This window comes from Heptranchias perlo, chromosome 1 (assembly GCF_035084215.1).
Source record: "Heptranchias perlo isolate sHepPer1 chromosome 1, sHepPer1.hap1, whole genome shotgun sequence".
Lineage (NCBI taxonomy): Eukaryota > Metazoa > Chordata > Chondrichthyes > Hexanchiformes > Hexanchidae > Heptranchias > Heptranchias perlo.
The window spans coordinates 117,836,596-117,855,624 of record NC_090325.1 but is presented as its reverse complement, the minus strand read 5'-3'; the positions used below and the strand labels follow the sequence as shown (position 1 = coordinate 117,855,624).

General features: G+C 39.3%; 1 protein-coding gene across 1 annotated transcript in view; it reads right to left on the bottom strand.

The window, feature by feature from the left end:
• The window catches only part of wdfy3 (WD repeat and FYVE domain containing 3), a 431,872-nt gene that overhangs the window by 232,956 nt on the left and 179,887 nt on the right, over window positions 1-19,029 (bottom strand). The window contains exons 8-13 of the mRNA XM_067990523.1: window positions 18,106-18,272; window positions 16,644-17,111; window positions 14,048-14,149; window positions 8,311-8,504; window positions 7,494-7,951; window positions 1,527-1,610 (exon numbers count right to left, since the gene is read on the bottom strand). Coding sequence (XP_067846624.1) covers window positions 1,527-1,610; window positions 7,494-7,951; window positions 8,311-8,504; window positions 14,048-14,149; window positions 16,644-17,111; window positions 18,106-18,272 — 1,473 coding nt within the window. The remainder of the gene's footprint in view (window positions 1-1,526; window positions 1,611-7,493; window positions 7,952-8,310; window positions 8,505-14,047; window positions 14,150-16,643; window positions 17,112-18,105; window positions 18,273-19,029) is intronic.

The following is a 19,029-nucleotide window of genomic DNA, read 5'->3' as shown; positions in this document are numbered from 1 at the left end:
GTTTAAGGGTCCCTACACCGTATATGCGCCATTACACTGACACAAGTCCCCAGGAAAATCTGGGCCAATGTTTCAAAGTTCTAACATTTTATCAGACTTCTCCCTTACAAGAAGTGTTACAATTGTGATGAGTTTTGAGTTATAGACAGGAGCATCATAGAACTCACTTAAAGTAATTTTTCAAAAATAGATAGCATCTTCATTCAAGACATATTATTAGCAAATTACAGTAACTTTTGTACATGGCTATAAAACTAAATAAACTTTCTACAAATATAAATAAAAGGGTAGGCTTTCCATTTGTTCCAAGGAAATAGGAGCAGAAAGATCCCTCATCAGGTTTCTGCTCTCACAATGCTGCCCTGAGATTTCTCGGGGATCACAAGATGGGTGGAACCGGGCCTCAGCCTGTAGTAGTCACAGGCCCAGCATTGGCATCCAAACGAGGTGAGGCGGGTGTTCCTGGTCTTCTCACCTCACTTCTTTGAGTGTAGTCTGGGGGTCACTCCAAAAAGCTGATGGTGAGACTTGCATTGGTAACCTCTGCAGACTAGAAGGAATACTCCAAGGATCCATGATAGCAGTAGCTTAGATAATTTTTTGCCAAAACCAGCATTGCTTTGTGCCCGATGCCAGCAATTAGGAACAGAGCTGCAGCTCTGCCGCTTGCTCCTACTCATTTTCCCACGCAAGTCCCTAACAGGGGCAGGCTTTTTGGTGAGGGCACTTGGGCGATACAAATTGTTGGGCTCAGATATTTGTGTGCACTCATGCCTCAACAGGGGCTCCACCTGTCTGGCGGGAGGGCGTAATATCTGTAACATGAAGATGGACCTCATTTAAGGCATAATAGAAAAGGCTACATAGTTTCTTAAACAAATGTAATCTACTTGGACAAAGATCACAGCTTGCACAATCCTCTTGTATATTGTTCAGTGGTCATTCTAGAATGTACAGAAACTTTTACTTTCACTTAGCATCTTTCTTCCAGTCAAGTTCACACTTCAATATAAAATTTTGCACGAAATAACTCTTACAGATTCTTAAGCTGGGCAGCTCACGTACTCCAGTGGTAGAGCACTAGGCTGCAAATGCTGAGGGCTACAATTCAAATCCCTACTTGAACTGATATTCAAACTTGGATATCCTCCAATAGCCAAGTTTTGTGGAGTCCATGGCCAAACTACTGGTCAGGCACCGTGCAGAAAAGTGCCCATTTCTCTACTCAGATGACATATCTATTATATTAACATAAAAATCTGGAGCATCTCACAAATATCACCCAATATAGAGCAGCTATGAAGAAACCTGCAGGCCGCATCATGTTGGCCTCCTAGCTGGAAGATAGCAACATTGGAAAAAGCAAGGCAGAGAGTTGAAAAAAATTGAAGGATATACATTCAACATTGGCCCACAGACAAAAAAAATCTAACCAAGTAAGAAAGTTATATTATAACAGTAGAGAACATTTTGAGTTGTATCAGTATTAGAAAAACTAGGCTAAATTATTCTTACTGGGTTAGTACCTTTTTCTGGACAGAGCTGGAGTCCCCCAAGGAGAGGGAAGGGAAGTCTCGTGTGTCAAGCAAGGCGGAATCTGTTCAGCAAGACTATAGACGAAAAAAACAGCAAACACCATTGGACAAGGTTTGTTAGGAAGAAGAAATAAGCACAAAGCTTGTTAGTACAATTACCACTGAGATCTCCATTTGGTTTAAGGAAACCACATGCAAAGCAACACATAGAACAGCAGTTTAAAGCCAGAGCTGGTGGGTGAAAACCAACTGAAACAGAAGAAAATCGCAAAGGTGAGAATAAACCAAGTTTCTAGGTAAGTTGGAAAGATTTACAATGGTACTCGAAGTTCACAAGAAATGCCTGCATATACATTACCATATCAAAAGTACGTTAATATAGTTTACTGGTATTGGTTTTAAATGCAGCAAGAAATTTTGGCAGCTTGAATTTTAATATAGATTTTTTTAAACTATGCAACCCAAAACTAAAAATTTTAAACTGCCTCTTTAAATGGGAGCATATGGTTTACTTACTATAGCAATTCTGGTCTTAAAACAAAAGTCCACATAAATGTACAAACACACACAAACTTGGAAATTGCCTACCAAACATACTTATCTGCAATCATATGAAACCATAACATATATTCTTCTAAAATCTTCTTATTAACACACTAACCAGTGCCAGCTCATATATGGCCAAAAGGCAGCAAAAAGCAGACGCAACATTCGGCTTCAGCATTCAAGACCTTTTTCAGAAAACTGAGAGTGCTGGGGTAACAGAATTTGTTTCACCTTCAAGCTGAGGGTAACAAACACTTGGACCAATTCCCAAAGCAATAATCACTCCAGTGGAAAGGATATAGGGATAGGCAGGATTATGAAGGTATTTTGTGACACTTCCCTGAGGAACTCCTGCAATGATGTCCTGGAGTTGTGATGATTGTCCTCTGACAACTACAACCATCTTCCTTTACATCTGGTACAAGTCCAGCCACTGGAGCGTTTTCCTTTTGACCCCCAATGACTTCAGCTTTGCTGCTGCATACTGTGTTGCTTGTTTCATTGAATTACCTACCATAACTCCCAAGTTCTTCTCTTGCATTGTGTCCTGCAGTCTGGAAACATTTTGTTTGTATTCCCACTGTTTACTTCCATCACTTTCAATTGTCTACATTAGATGCCATTTGGCACTCATCAGCCCACTTTCTCACCCTAAAATATGATTTGCAAACTCAGTCAGCTTTGTTTCTGTCCCCAGCTCTGATTAATTTATAGACACTAAAACCATAGAGTTATGACAATGGGGGACTTCAACTACCCTAATATAGACTGGGATAGTAATAATATAAGGGGCAAAGAGGGGGAGGAATTTTTGGAGTGTGTTCAGGAGAACTTTTCTTGACCAGTGTGTTTCCGAGGAAAGAGGCATTGCTGGACTTGTTTCTGGGGAATGAGGCGGGCCAATTGAAGCAAGTGTCAGTGGGGGAACATTTAGGGAACAGCAATCATAGTATCATAAGGTTTTGGAGAGCTATGGAAAAGGACATGGGCCATTCTAAAGTAAAAATACTTAATTGGAGGAGGGCCAATTTCAGTGGGATGTGAACAGATCTGGCCTGGGTAAATTGGAATCAAAGATTGGCAGGTAAAACTGTAATTGAACAATGGGCGGCCATTATGGAGGAGATGTTTCAGGTACAGTATAGTTACATTCCCACGAGGAAGAAAGGTAGGGCAACTAAAGCCAGAGCTCTCTGAATGACAAAAGAGATAGCAAGTAAGATGAAGCAGAAAAAAAGAGGCGTATGACAGATGTCAGGTTGATAACACAAGTGAGAACCAGGCAGAATATAGAAAGTTCAGAGGAAAAGTGAAAAAGGAAATTAGAGGGGCAAAGAGAGAGTATGAGAATAGACTGGTGGCAAACATAAAAGGGAATCCAAAAGTCTTCTATAGGCATATAAACAGTAAACGGATAGTAAGAGGACGGGTGGGACCGATCAGGGACCAAAAAGGAGATCTACTCATGGAGGCAGAGAGCATGGCTGAGGTACTAAATGAGTACTTTGCATCTGTCTTTACCAAGGAAAAAGATGCTGCCAGAGTCTCAGTGAAGGAAGACGTAGTTGAAATATTGGATAGGCTAAAAATTGATAAAGAGGAGGTACTAGAAAGGCTAGCTGTACTTAAAATAGATAAGTCACCCGGTCCGGATGGGATGCATCCTAGCTTGCTGAGAGAAGGGTGGAAATTGCAGAGGTACTGGCCATAATCTTCCAAACATCCTTAGAGACGGGGGTGGTGCCAGAGGACTGGAGAATTGCAAATATTATACCCTTGTTCAAAAAAGTGTGAGAGAATAAACCCAGCAACTACAGGCCAGTCAGATAACCTCAGTGGTGGGGAAACTTTTAGAAACGATAATCCGGGACAGAACTAGCAGTCTCTTCGGCAAGTGTGGATTGATTAGGGAAAGCCAGCGGTGATTTGTTAAAGGCAAACCGTGTTTAACTAACTTGTTAGTTTTTTGATGAGGTAACAGAGAGGGTAGATGAGGGCAATGAGGTTGATATGGTGTATGGTGACTTTCAAAAGGCATCTGATAAAGTGCTGCATAATAGGCTCTTCATCAAGATCGAAGCTCATGGAATAAAGGGGGCAGCAGCAGCATGGGTACAAAATTGGCTAATTAACAGGAAGCAGAATGTAGTGGTGAACAGTTGTTTTTCGGACTGGAGGGAGATGTACAGTGGTGTTCCCCAGGGGTCGGTACTTGGACCACTGCTTTTCTTGATATATATTGATGACTTGGACGTGGGTGTGCAGGGCACAATTTCCAAATTTTCAGATGACACAAAACTTGGAAGTGTAGTGAACAGTGAGGAGGATAGTGATAGACTTCAAGAGGATATAGACAGGCTGGTGGAATGGGCGGACACATGGCAGATAAAATTTAAGACAGAAAAATGCAAAGTGATACATTTCGGTAGGAAGAACAAGGAGAGGCAATATAAACTAGAGGGCACAACTCTAAAAGGGGTACAGGAACAGAGAGATCTGGGGGTATATGTGCACAAATTGTTGGAAGTGGCAGGGCAGGTTGAGAAAGCGGTTAAAAAAGCAAAGGGGATTCTGGACTTTATAAATAGAGGCATAGAGTACAAAAGCAAGGAAGTTATGATGAGCCTTTATAAAACACTGGTTCGACCACAACAGGAGAATTGTGTCCAGTTCTGGGCACCACACTTTAGGAAAGATATGAAGGCCTTAGAGGGTACAGAGGAGATTTACTGGAATGATTCCCGGAATGAGGGACTATAGTTGTGCGGATAAGACTGGAGAAGCTGGGGTTTTTCTCCTTGGAACAGAGAAGGTTGAGAGGGGATTTGATGGAGGTATTTAAATTCATAAAGGGAGTAGATATAGATAAACTGATTCCATTGGCGGAAGGCTCAAGAACCAGAGGACATGGATTTAAGGTAATTGGCAAAAGAACCAAAGGTGACATGAGGAAAAACTCTTTTACGCAGCGAGTGGTTAGGATCTGGAATGCACTGCCCGAGGGGGTGGTTGAGGCAGGTTCAATCGTGGCTTTCAAAAGGGAACTGGATAAATACTTGAAAGTAGAAAATTTGCAGGGCTACGGGGACTAGCTGGATTGCTCTTGCATAGAGCCGGCACGGACTCGATGGGCTGAATGGCCTCCTTCGTGCTGTAACCGTTCTATAATTCTAATGCCCTATGCATTATCAACCCATTAGTGACTCCTCGCATGTCAACGAAGCTCCATTCATAAACACCCTTTGCTTTTTCTTGTTTAGCCAATTTTCAATCCACCTCAGAAGCCTGCCTCCTAGTCCAAGTCTTCCAACCTTAGGACTAAATACTTATGTGGCACGATATCAAGCGCTGTGCTAAAATCGAAGTACATCACATCCACAAAATTTACGCTAACAACAAAGTCCATCATTTCCACAAAGAATTCCAGTAAATTTATCAGTTAAGATCTCCCTCCCATAAATCCATGTTGATTCTCTTTTATCATATCAATGTGTTTCGTTATCTCAAGATGCAAGGCTTACTAGCCTGAATCATCTCTATGCCCCCTTTTAAAGATTGATGTTGTATCAGCTACTTTTCAATTCACTAACCACTTCTTTAAATACCCTTGTATGGAGTCTATCCGGGCCAGATGCCTAGTCTTCCTTTAACTTCCTCATCCTAGCGATGATTATCTAATCTGAAATTTCTATTTCACTTCCGCTGCCTGTCAGCCTCTGCCATCAGAAATTCAAATTCCATGCTGGACAGTCTGCCTACGTTCTCCTTTTGAAGAAAAAATTCTTTGTTTCAGTGTTCTCACTGTCCACTGGTCACTTGATATCACATCATCTTTGAGATCTTTCAATGGCTCCACCATTTGCTTTTTTACCTGCTTGCTGTGAATATATGCGAATAAAATGCTTCACATTTCTTTTAATATTTTTGGTTATCCATTTTCTATTTCAACTCTCCTAACCAGCTTCTTAAACCTTCTTTACTTTGTTTTTATATTTGTCTCAGTCCATCCTGCTGCCTGTAACTTTAGCCCTGATTTCTCGCATTACTTTTGTTGTTTCCCATATCAGCCTCTTCCCTCTTTTACTTAACTTCCCTAGTGGTACGTATCTGTTCTGAATTGTGTGTGTAATATTTCTAAACTTGATCTACTTTTCTTCCATGCCTTTCCCCTCAGACTGGATTTTTCACACAGAAATAGTTTGGCAGACTCCAAAAGCAGTAACTGTTCTAGAAAGAAATTTGCAGGGGTGTGTATGTACTTGTGGGCAGACATGGGTGTGCATGTCTAGACACAGCTGTGTGCTAAATTTAAAAGTCTTCTAAATTATTAAGGAATGTAAAAACAGAGTCAAAATATTTAAAAGCAGCAAAAATGGCCACTTTCCCTTAACTGGTCTGATTCACTGCTTTCAGATTATTGTTCAGAGAAAGAAAACAAAGATAAACAAACAGCCTCAATGAATCACTGAGCCTCTGTACAGTGTGCTTACTACACTGTGATGCAAACAAATTAAAAAACTATTATAAGACATGGTAAGTAAATACATTTAAATTGTGCTACTTGTGTTCAGAGGCCAAGGATAAAGCCCTACAGGTGACAGAGGCCCTTGACAGTTCTCCTAACAAAGTACCACTCAATGATGCTTTGGAGAAACTTTGTGCAAGTAGTTTAAACCTGCAAAATAAAGCCCTTACAAAGAAAGCAGCCTTTTCCCCAAAAAAATTTTGATTCTAATAAGTGTAACACATTTGCCTTAGCCAAGCAATAGGATTTCCTGGATAGATATTTTGGTGCTAATGAAAACCAGTCAACCCTTCATTGTTATTCAGTCTACAGGGTGAAGCCATAGAGAAAGGCAAATAAATGAGAGAAATAAAATCATGCAGTTTCAGAAAAAAACTTTTACAAATGACTCTGGTAGGGACCCAGAAAGTGGAAGGAAAGACTGCCAACAGTCACTGGACAAATTTTGGAATGACTAAATGCAGAAGTTTTAAACAAAGACATATGATGTTTACATTTAGCCCCATCATGGCACATATACATGTTAGGCAAACCACAATTGTGTGCGCACATGGAGGTCACAATCCTAAGAATTATTTTAAAATTTAAGTTGCTTTTAACTAGGTACTCACTCCAAGAATTCAATATATAGCAATTACCCTGTTATTCGAATGAGATTTAATTAGCATATCAATATTTAGCTTACTCAATTACATACCATAACTTAATTTAAAACTTGGAAGTTATCAAAATATTCCAATTCAATCTACTATAAAAGCTGTAATAAAATGTAACCAACTATACTGAAAGATATGCATTTTCTCTTGAACATTGTTACTTTTAAAAGAAAAGTTTACACTAAAAACTTAGTTTTAAAATAAGAATGGCCAAATTGATGAAGCCCCTACCTGTCAAAAGAGTCTGTAGCCATTTTGTAGAAGCAACAAAAAAGCTTACTACAGTGTTTCAGTGTGGGACAAACGGATTCCAACAATGCAACATCATCTTCAAGTATTCTCTGAAATGGTTGGGTATTTGAAGGACAGGAAGTAGCTGAACCTATTTGTCGAATATTTGAGAAGCAACCAAGCAAACGCACAGCATCTGCAAGTTTTTCATACTGAATTTCAGTTTTGAAGAAATGGGAATTAGCAGGTTCATAACGCATTGCTGCTGTCAAGGTACAAATGACTGTATGCACCAGTTCAAAGACTTGGTTTGAGTTCACCTTTTCCCACACTCCCTTGGGTTGATAACTCAAGGATCGTTCCATGGCAACCAACAGTGATGTGACATAAACAAATCCCCCAACTTTTCGAAACACTGTTCGTGTGCGATGACTTTCTCTCAGCACAGTAAGGAGAGCCTGTGGAGACAATATGCATTTTAACTAAATAAAAATGTAGATCATTGACAATACTGAATGGAATCTACTGACAAAATTATTCTGGTTAGGATTCACAAAACAGATTCACTTGGACCCCATATTTTTAATTTAAAATTAAGTACAGGGCAGTCTGCTAGTTATAGCAATACAGTGCTGGATACTCACCTGAGGAGGTCTCAAGTCTGAATACTGTTGCCAGTTTTTAACTGAGTTGATAAGATGGAGAGTTGGACCAGTCTGGCTGAAAAAGGTGCTATTGTTGTTTAAGGCAGCTGGGAGAGAGTTTAAGAGAAGGAACAATAGTGGAAAACAGGAGCTAAAATATGAATTATACTTACAGTCAGAATATCAGTTTTGAGTTGTAATTCTGTAGATGGAGCTGTGTGCATCAGTCCTAACAGAGTACCCATATCATCATCACCACTAGGGGATAAAACTAACTGCTGTATAATCATCAGTGCAGGGTCCCGACACTGTGGATACTTCACTATGTTATGTACACATCGTGCTCCTCCAAACTCCCGGAAAACACCTTAAAAAGAAAAGTTGAAAAAAGAATGGTTTTAAATTAATTCACCCCATCTCTACTGTTATTGTTATTATTTTCTCAATCATTTTCTTTTTTTAAACTTCGAAAAACATCAAACCCATTTGAGTACTGTCATAGATTTGCATTTTTGTGGAGAGATGCTATCAAAATTACAACTTTTTAAAATTTATTCCACAAATATTGTGAATAAACCAAAGTTACATTAGCCTTTCCAGGCATGACATTCCTTAATGGTAAAGTTGCTTATCCTCTACATGTTGCGATAAACTAATCAGTGAACAGGGGAAACTGACAGGGCCATTGCGCCATTAATAGCATTGCTCAATAGCCTTGTAACAGCCACAATTTGCCCTTATTCCTCCAGAATAATCTTCAGTATTTTCAATGGAGACAGTTTGCACAGTGTAGCGCTTATAAATCAAGGTATAATTTGTCAACAAGGTTATAACAAAGGAAAACAGTGCATTTGGACTGCAATAATTAAATGTATCTTGAGTTTGCACAGTTTAAGACTGTCAAAAGTGAGCAACACCCTGGCATTTACTCTCCAGAGAATGAACATCCAAGACTGCCTTGATTTGGATAATCTCTCAAAATGCAGATGATCTATGGGTGTTAGCCTAGTGCAGAAGTATCAATCGAAGATCTACTGACCTGTACAGAACTGAGTGCTACTTAGGGTAATTGAAGCCTCTATAAATCAAGGATAGATGTGTCTGTAGATATTTATCTAACTATCCCGCTAGAGGATATCAAAGGAATATCTTCATCCTAGTCTTTTAGGAGTTTGAGGATGCTTCAGTACCAAAGATATCCCCTTGTCCACCAACACTGAAGCCTTGGGGGGAAACTGTGTGTAAGACTCCGCTGGTTCATTGAGCTACATGTAGTTGCTTTGGTTGAAGAACCTAACTTACAATGTGGCATGACTGGGGTTCTTGTATAGTTTATATAACCAGTTCTACAAAACAAATCCCATTCTGATTGAGCGTGCTTGTGCTTCTTTTTAGGTTTGGCTTGGAAATTGGATTTCAAAGTCTCAGTTTTCTTTCACAGAGGTTCTGCGTTAAGTAAAGCACACACTGAAACATTTCAGGGTGTGTGACTGTTAAGTGAAAACTTTAACTTAAGGTGTGAGAAATGACTGGGATAATGTTGTGAAAATGACTTGCTTTGTTCAGTATTCTGCAAGTTTATAACCACTTTAAAGTTATAAAAATCCTAATGAATCAATGTGTCGCTATTGGGTAGGAAAGGTCATGGTGCAATAGTTGGAGCATATGCTCTGAGAAATGAAGGAGCAGGAAACATTAATTTCAAGATAGATGGAGATTTAGAAAATTATTAATCGTGGAATGCTTTGGATCAATTTTAATGCAGAATTCATAAGAGGAAACTGACGAGAAAAGATATTTGCAACATTTTTATATCTTACTTAATTTCAAAATGTAGAGGATTCAAATTTTTGTGTGCAATTGGAGGGTTCGTGTTATTTTGCTGCTTACTAAAAGCATTCATCACCTGTGATTCATGCCGTCTATTAATCCAGTTGGCTCAATTTTTTAAAAATAGTTTTACAACAGTTGAAACTGAAATGCTCTTTGCGAATTTGAAACTTAAGCAAACTCTATTGCTTTGTTCATATCAACTGATGCACAAAACTGTGTGAAATAAGTATGAATATATATTCCCTGCCACCAGAGATGAATTTTCCTGCTATGTGGTTCAATATGGATTGTTAATAACTTGAGGATTGAACTTTCCATATTTTTGCTTTCTTCTTCTTTATGTTAAATATTGCTTGAAGACAAATGGTTGCAAACTAGTATGCTGCAGGGCTATTATCTAAATCTTAAAGCTTAAATACATATGCTAAAGTACATTCTTGTCCATTTAATTATATGCCAATGCATTTTTCAATGGCACTTTTCCTCAGCTTTTTAAGGTCAAACCTGTATGGTAGATGGCAACATAATCAAAAGAATCACTGAAAGGAAAGCTGCATGACAAACATCAAAATGTTTGATTACATCTAAATAAAAACTCAAAAGGTCAAACGCCCACTGAAAGTCAAAGGGAGCATAGATTGTGCTGTAGACATATTATAAATTACTAATAGTGAAGTTCACATACAGCCTCAACATTTGATGAAAAATCATATTTAACACTCACACAGGGGAGAAGTGTCAAGCCCAAATCAAAACCCAAAGTACCACAAATTAAAGTGTTTTGGGTTACTGCAAATGGTCAAACTCAGTAATTCAAATAATTTTGGAATAAGGGTGGCCAGTCACTTTTAAAAAAAAAATTTCACACCCAGAACTTTTATAAGCATAATAGCCTTGGCTGCATCCAGCCAACTGCTTACCACTGTAACATCAGATACTGGGAAATAGTGAATTACCTGCAATATAAATACTCGTAATATTTCTCTCACCTCCCCCCTAAACCAGAAAGTAAAAATATTGTTTAAAAAAGTGTTGAGATGATGCATTCAGTGGGTCAGTAATTGTTTGATTAGAATCATGCTAAATATTACAGCTGTATTCAAATGCCAGGATCAGCATCCAAGACCAGTAAGGATAGACAGACACAGAGGGTGTTCAGTTGGCCTTGTTTTTCAATCACATAACGGAGAACATCTCCTGCTGGGTGGAAAATATTCTCCAATAAGTCTTCAATATGGAGAGGAAAGCACTTTAGATTGAAAGAATCTTCACACACGCCCAAAGTATTGTTTCCCCTTTAAAACTTGGACCAAGTTCGACAGAGGGCACAATGAATTTTTGAATGTCACCTTCAAAGTTCAATATAATTTATTAGTGAGACAGTCATAAATGCTATCAAAAACAGGAGCTAAAATCTGAACTTCACTCGGACTCATTTAGGAGCAGCAGTGTGTTTCCCTAGAATCAAGAAACAATTACAAAAACATATCTAGGCCCAGGGCTTATTATTCTGTTGCTCGATGCCAAGATACCAAAATTACATTTATTAGCAAGATTTAAAAATGGTTCTCTCTCTTAATGCAACTTCATTTGTCACACTCATGATTTGAGTAATATGGTTATGTTTTTACAGCACTTCGAAAAAATTAAAATTGAATTCTACTAATTATAAAAAGAGAATCAGGCTCCCGTTTCAATCTCTGATCTGTGCCAAATTAGCTAATCTCAGCTGATGGCACTGTAGCCCTACAACAGGCATCTGTTTTCAGAGAAGGGTAGGGTGGGGATAATCACTCTCAGTTCTTGATCTGTGTTCAATGGTCCCTGCTAGAAGGGTTAACATGGACATTGTCCTAGAGTTTCCTGTGGAGTCACAACCCGAAAGTTGCACCCGACATTACGTACGTTCTCGCACATATTCTGCCGATGTCAAGTTATGCTCAAATGAAGATCGGGGGGGGGAAACTCTCCAATGGCTGGAGTCATACCTGGCATAAAGGTTGCGATTGTTGGAGGCCAATTATCTCAGCCCCGGGACATCGCTGCAGGAGGTCCTCAGGGCAGCATCCCATGTCCAACTATCTTCAGCTGCTTCATCAATGATCTTCTCGCGATAAGGTCAGAAGTGGGATTGTTTGCTGATGATTGCAGTGTTCAACCAAATTCCCAATTCCTCAGATAATAAAGCAGTCCATGCCCACATCCAGGTTTGGGCTGATAAATGGCAAGTAACATTTGTGCCATGTGTGTGCCCGGGAATGACCATTTCCAACAAGATAGAACATAAGCACCTCCCCTTGACATTCAATTGCATTTCCATTGCTAAACCCCCACCATCAACATCCTGTGGGTTAACATTGACCAGAAACTCAACTAGACCAGCCATCTAAATGCCGTGGCTACCAGAGCAGGTAAGAGGCTGGGTATTCTGTGCTGAGGGGTTCACCCCCTGCTTCCCCAAATCCTCTCCACAACCTACAAGGCACAAGTCAGGAGTGTGATGAAATACTCTCCACTTACCTGGATAGGTACAGTTGCAATGACACTTAAAAACCTCAACATAATCCAGGATAGAGCAGTCTGCTTGATCACCTCATCCACTAACCTGAACATCCATCTGTTGCTACAGTGTGAACTATGTACAGGATGCATGACAGCAATTCACCAAGGCATCATCAGCAGCACTTCCCAAACCCATGACCTCCACCAAGTAGAAGGACAAGGGCAGCAGGTACATGCAAACACTATCAACTTCAAGTTCCCCTCCAAATCAATCATCCTAACTTGGACATATATTGCCATTCCTTCATCGTCCATAGGTCAAAATTCTGAATCTCCCTACCTAACAACATTATGGGAGCACCTTCACCACAGCGGCTGCAGCGATTCAGGCATCTTGGGACGGGCAATACATGCCAGCCTTGCCAGTGAAGCCCACATCCCGAAAAGGAATAAGAAAGAAAGAAAGAAAGAAAGAAAGAAAGAAAGAAAGAAATTTGGACCCTGCTCTGGGGTACATACACAGGTCTAATCCCCATTTGCCATTTCAAAATTATTTTTCCCATTTAATTTTTTGAAAACTTTTTCCTCATCAGAAGCAAAAGACAGTAGAAAGATTTCAAGAAAAAAAATCCCCTAATGGCAACATAAGACCTAAGAAATAAGAGCAGGAGCAGGCCATATGGCCCCTCAAGCCTGCTCTGCCATTCAATAAGATCAAGGCTGATCTTCGACCTCAACTCCACTTTCCCGCCTGATCCCCATATCCCTCGATTCAGAGTGTCCAAATATCCATCGATATCAGTCTTTAATATACTCAACGACTCAGCATCCACAGCCCTCTGGGATAGAGAATTCCAAAGATTCACAACCCTCTGAGTGAAGAAATTCCTCCTCATCTCAGTCCTAAATGGCCGACTCCTCATCTTGAGACTATGACCCCTAGTTCTAGACTCTCCAGCCAGGGAAAATAGCCTCTCAGCATCTACCTTGTCAAGCTCTCTAAGAATTTTATATGTTTCAATGAGAACCACCTCTCATTCTTCTAAACTCCAGAGAATATAGGCCCATTCTACTCAATCTCTCCTCATAGGACAACCCTCTCATCCCAGGAATCAATCTAGTGAACCTTTGTTGCACCCTCTCCAAGGCAAGTATATCCTTCTTCCTTAGGTAAGGAGACCAAAACTATACACAATACTCCAGGTGTAGTCTCACCAGAGCCCTATATAATTGCAGCAAGACCTCCTTACTCTATAGAAATTTGAATCCTTAATCTTGCAGAGTTTAGTCTCCTATTACTAAAGGATTTTTTTTTTAAAGTTCTCCTTTGAGCATTAAACAAATTCTGAGATGTTTATATTTTAAAAATCTACTGCACTCTGTTCTCAAGAAGAGTTGCTGAAGTGGACTGTCACGGAGGAGCTGATTGAATAAAACTGTGTACCACTGTAACATATAATGTATATGTCAACATCTATGTGCTGGTGCAGAATTAAGTATTTCCTTCCAAAATAGAGTTTGTGCACTACTGTCCATGACCATTAGGTGCAACTTATTAATGGACTCTCTAATTACCTGCATTTGTGTTTGATCCTTGCAGCAGTACAGTCAGAGTCTCCATCACTAATAGGGCCAGCTGTTTTCGGTCCTCCAATGAACTATTTGCTTTAGATTCCACTTTAAAAAGCAACAAATTTTGTAATTAAAAAGAATTCAAAGTTAATTAGTTGCTGTACATTTCTAAAAATGAAATTGTTGCTGCATAAGTACTTACATGCTGTACCCATAGCTATAAAGAAACAAAAAAACCTCTCATTTCACATAAACTACTTTATCAGCAAATTGAAACACTTCATTTATTTTCATCAAGCTACAATACAGTGAATCTATACACACTTTGCAAAAAACATTCATACCGGTCTCCAACAACTCCTTTGTTTTGTTTTTCCTGCCAATTGTTTCCTCTCATAAAAGCGTGCACTTGCTGAGGTATGGTTACAGTGACCTCTGGTATGTTACCCAGGGGGAAGTCTTGACAGTGAGTATTGGTAAGCTATTTAACCAAAAGGGGCATAATGTCCATATGTGTACACCCAGCGGGGTCATTGGGATAGGGATCAGGAGCTGGGACACATGGCTAATTTTCCCCTTCCTAACTCAAAAGCAGTGCAGCCCATTGAAGTGCCCCCTAGTACTGCCAGGGCTGAGATCCACTAATTCAGCATAAACTTACAATCTTTCTCATCTGTACGGATCAACTACATAAGACATGAACTTTCAGCAACTCCATTGCAAAAATAACATTTTGTCCAGTGTAGATATAGTAACCGAGGGCAGGAAGTTCTAGTTGCAACTTGCATGCATTTCCTGGCTGTTGCAGCTAATTCAGTTCCCACTGCATTAATAAATGTAATAGAAACATGGTTTAACATTGAGATAGTTTAATAAAAATCATTAGAATCACAAGATATTCATTGTAGTCTAATGAACAGTGCAGACTAGCACCAAAAACATTGTCATTTATCACTTAAAAGTCTCAGTGCCTTGAGATTCCCCAATAATCAAATTTCCTGACATGCAGGGAGGAGCTAAAGAATGCGACACTTCTCTGCTGTCTGGCAAATCAAAGAGACTCAATTAATGGCAAAGGCTAGAAGCTTAAATAATTAAAATCTTGTTTCTGAAACTGAAAATTTTATACATCTGTATAACAGATACTTTGAAATAGAAAAAACTATCTTTAGCTCTTACTTACACATCACAACATGAATTACCAGATCTTTAAAACTCCGCCAAAAGAGATTGCTCATTAATATTTTTTTCTAAATAAAACACTTTATTGAAAGTAAGCAGCAAATGCATCATTTAAAAATATATTCCCTACCACCACTACCCTAATAATGCTCAATGGATTCCCAAAAACCTGGGAACGCTGCATCCTGATCCATCCCTACACCCACCCCCACTCCGAACTCTCTCTTCTTCTTGACTCTGGGATCTTGTGCAATCCCCCTCCCCCCACTATTGGTGGCTGTGCCTTCAGCCACCTAGGCCCATGCTCTGGATTTCCTATCCTAAACCTCTCGGCTACTTCACTTCTCTCGCCTCTTCAGACGGCCCTTAAAAACCCCCTTGTCGATCAGGCTTTTAGTTATCCCTCCTAATATCTCCTCCTTTGGCTCGGTGTTAATTTGTTCTTTATGCCTCTGTGAAGCACCTCGGGACGTGTTTTCTATGTTAAAAGCTCTATATAAATTCAAGTTGGTGTTGTTGATCCAAATTCCAGTAGTTATATACTAGTTCCAACTGGAATTTTGAAGCAGGGAAATCAAAATTATAGGCAAGACTACGAGATTCACCTTTTCATTGAAATATGTACAGAAGTACAGAATGCAATCTCAAACATTGGTAAAAATCCCAGCATCCCATGGATTAAGAATGGAATTTGACTTATTCAGTCATTGTAGTGACCCTGATTTTAAGTACTATAGTGATTAATGATCTTTTCTGCTGAATCACTATTGCAACAAATACATCTACATGGGCAACTGAAGGAAATATTAAACTGAAGTTGGGCAACATCTAATAGCAGGTGCAATGGAATTTGCAATGGGGCAATCTTGCATGATGCCCAGTCCCAAATTATAGTGACATGCTTGCATTTGTAAGAGTGTGGGACCAAAACCCAAGTGTGTAATTTTTGCAATGGGGCCAATTCAGTGTGTGAGCCAACTTTATTGCATTTTGAAGGCTAACTCTGTCCATTTCCAAACAATGTTACTTAAAGTATAGTGGCACTCACCAGATTTTTTTCATATGCATTCTCTATTATTGAAGGAACCATAAACAATACTTGTAAAATTTGAAGTTATACCCGAGTGTTGCACACTTTTATATAATATACAAACATGTGAAAATGACAGGCAGGAAAAGACCAGCTGATCAATCAAGCCAGCCCCACACTCATGATGGCTGGAGCATCATGACTAGATATTTCCTCCCCCTAGCAGTCACGTAATCTCCTGGGAGAGGCAAAAAAAACAGAAACCCAGGACAAGAAAAAGAAACCCAGACAACAGAATACATGACAGCAAATGGGCATCTTGATACTGGAACTTTCATTTTTAAAGGGAACATTCAGATGAATAGATAGACAAATAGATAAATTTACCTGGCTCATTAAAACTCTGAATAGGGTCTTTTAAAAGAGCAGCATATTTGTGCAGAAGATTCACCATCACCTCAAGCAATCCAACTTCTCGATACACATCCCTAAAAATAGGATCATGGCGTGCAAATTTCAAAAGCGTCTTCATTGCAGTGATGCTACACTGGTAAGAGGTGCTGGACTTTAACAAGATGCTGACACTTATTAGTTCTTTACATGGAATATAGTTTAAGCTGAAGATTATAAACTCCAACATTTCAAAGTACTTGGGCTGCACCTCAGGTGCTTTGGAAATCTTCTCAGCAAACTGTGAAAGCGTGTGCTGAGATTCTAGGATGAAGTAATTGGCATTATCTGCGATGTAAAGGTTTGAAATGGCATCTAGGATGATTCTGGCAAGATGGCTTGTTTTCGCTTTTAAAAAGGCGATCTGAAGAACAGAAAAGGCTTGGATGTTTTTTACTGTGCGACCTAGTTTAAGAAAAGGATGACAGTATTCAATGCACAATTTTAATAACTGGTTCCCAATTTCAGAAAATGCATTTCACACATCCACATGTATACCACCAAATAACTTAAAATAAACTGAATTGTATTTTGTGATAGTTAAAACAGACAGCAGCACATTTTAACCATATAGTTAAATAACAAATGGAGTCCCTTGCAGAATTTAATTTGCTGACGGCTTTCATGACCAAAATGTCACCAATTCCCTTGCTAATACTGGCTCCTGGGCCCATCTTAAATTTGGAATTCTTTTCGAAAACATAATAAATCAATTAGCTTTTTCTACTCTTGTCCATTTTCACATGCTCAGTTTCTCTTGATTTATTCCAGCGCTTTCCTCTACAACTGCATAACTACTCTAGTTTTCCCTTATGCTACTGCACAGCAGAATAGATAAGGAAAAAACCCAGTGCATGACTTCTCTACTTAATTCTAATATTTCCCACATTTTATTGCAGCAAATTGTTCCATGCCCATTTATTTCATTGAGAGACAATTGCTTAGCTGCCCATAAGTCCAATTGCCTAATTACATGAATGCACAGCATTCATTTTCCTTTTTATATTAAAATTAGAGAAGGAATACAATCTTACCAGTTTAGAGTTTGCCATTTATAAAATGAGGTATTATAATGCATTTAGGAGCCTAACTCAAATGATAAACATGAATTATGCCACTTTGTTTTTAAGTACTGTAAAACATAAGTAATCACTGAAACCAAATTACATTTAAAGAAAAACAGTATATCATTTAAAGGTAGACAATCTGCATCAAAAAGTGTTTGGCAAACTTTAATCTGGTGATAAAGAGCAGCAACAGAAACTGTTATTTGTGTCATAATAGTGTGACATACAACATGATGTGGTTGACATGAATTAGGTTATCATGTCACATTTGCAAAAGAGATGGAAAAAAAGTTTGCTAAAGATTTTCATGACGATATTACTCATAGCATCACCTTTGCCAGAAGGTTGTGGTACTGCAAATCCTGGCAGAAGAAAAGGTGCCCCACTAGTTATGCCAGTAGGTCTTAATTCATTGATCCCGTACGTTGTCAATGAGGTCACCAACTGAACCAAGTCTTTCAGGGCCTCTTTGGCATCAGGTTCTTTTGCTTGTTCCAATCTAAAATGTACATATACATAAACATTAATTTGTAATAGCAACTGCTGTATAAAACGTTATTAAGAAGTAATTACACAGCGGCTGGGGATTGTCCATACAGGAAAAGAAAAGGCTTGGAGGGATGACTTTGTTCAGAGTGTTCCCCATCTCGCTTCAAAAAAACAATGGACTGATTTGGTCTTCGGCATACAGCGAGAAGCCCGAACCAATTTGATGGCCAGGCGTTATTTAAATGTAGCTGGCAAGTTGCCCATGTGATTTGAGTGTTGACAGGTAGATCGTCATAATGGAAGAGCGGGAAATCAATTGGGGCAGTCACTGAGCATGGACCTTTAAGGGGAAGGCTGGACAGGTTTTTTTTTTTGGGGGGGGGGGGGGGGGGAGGGGAACAAAGGGCATAATTTGAAGGGCTGAGGACTTTGTAGAAGGAGGATGGAGGGCAATTCAGATAAACGTGAAGGCTCAAAACTGCCAGATCAATAAACTAATAATATTCCCAGACGTGCTTCCAGCAATGCCTTTAACTTACACTGGACCTGGTCATTTCCCACCCTGTACTGCCCATGAGTAGTGGGTGGGCCTACCACTGAGCAGGCATCTTGCTGGTAATATTTAGGCTACACTTAGGAAAGCAAATGGTATGTTAGCCTTAATTGCAAGGGGGTTAGAGATAAATAGTAAGAAAGTCTTGCAGCAATTATATAGGGCTTTGGTGAGACCACAACTGGAGTAGTGTGTACAATTTTGGTCTCTTCAC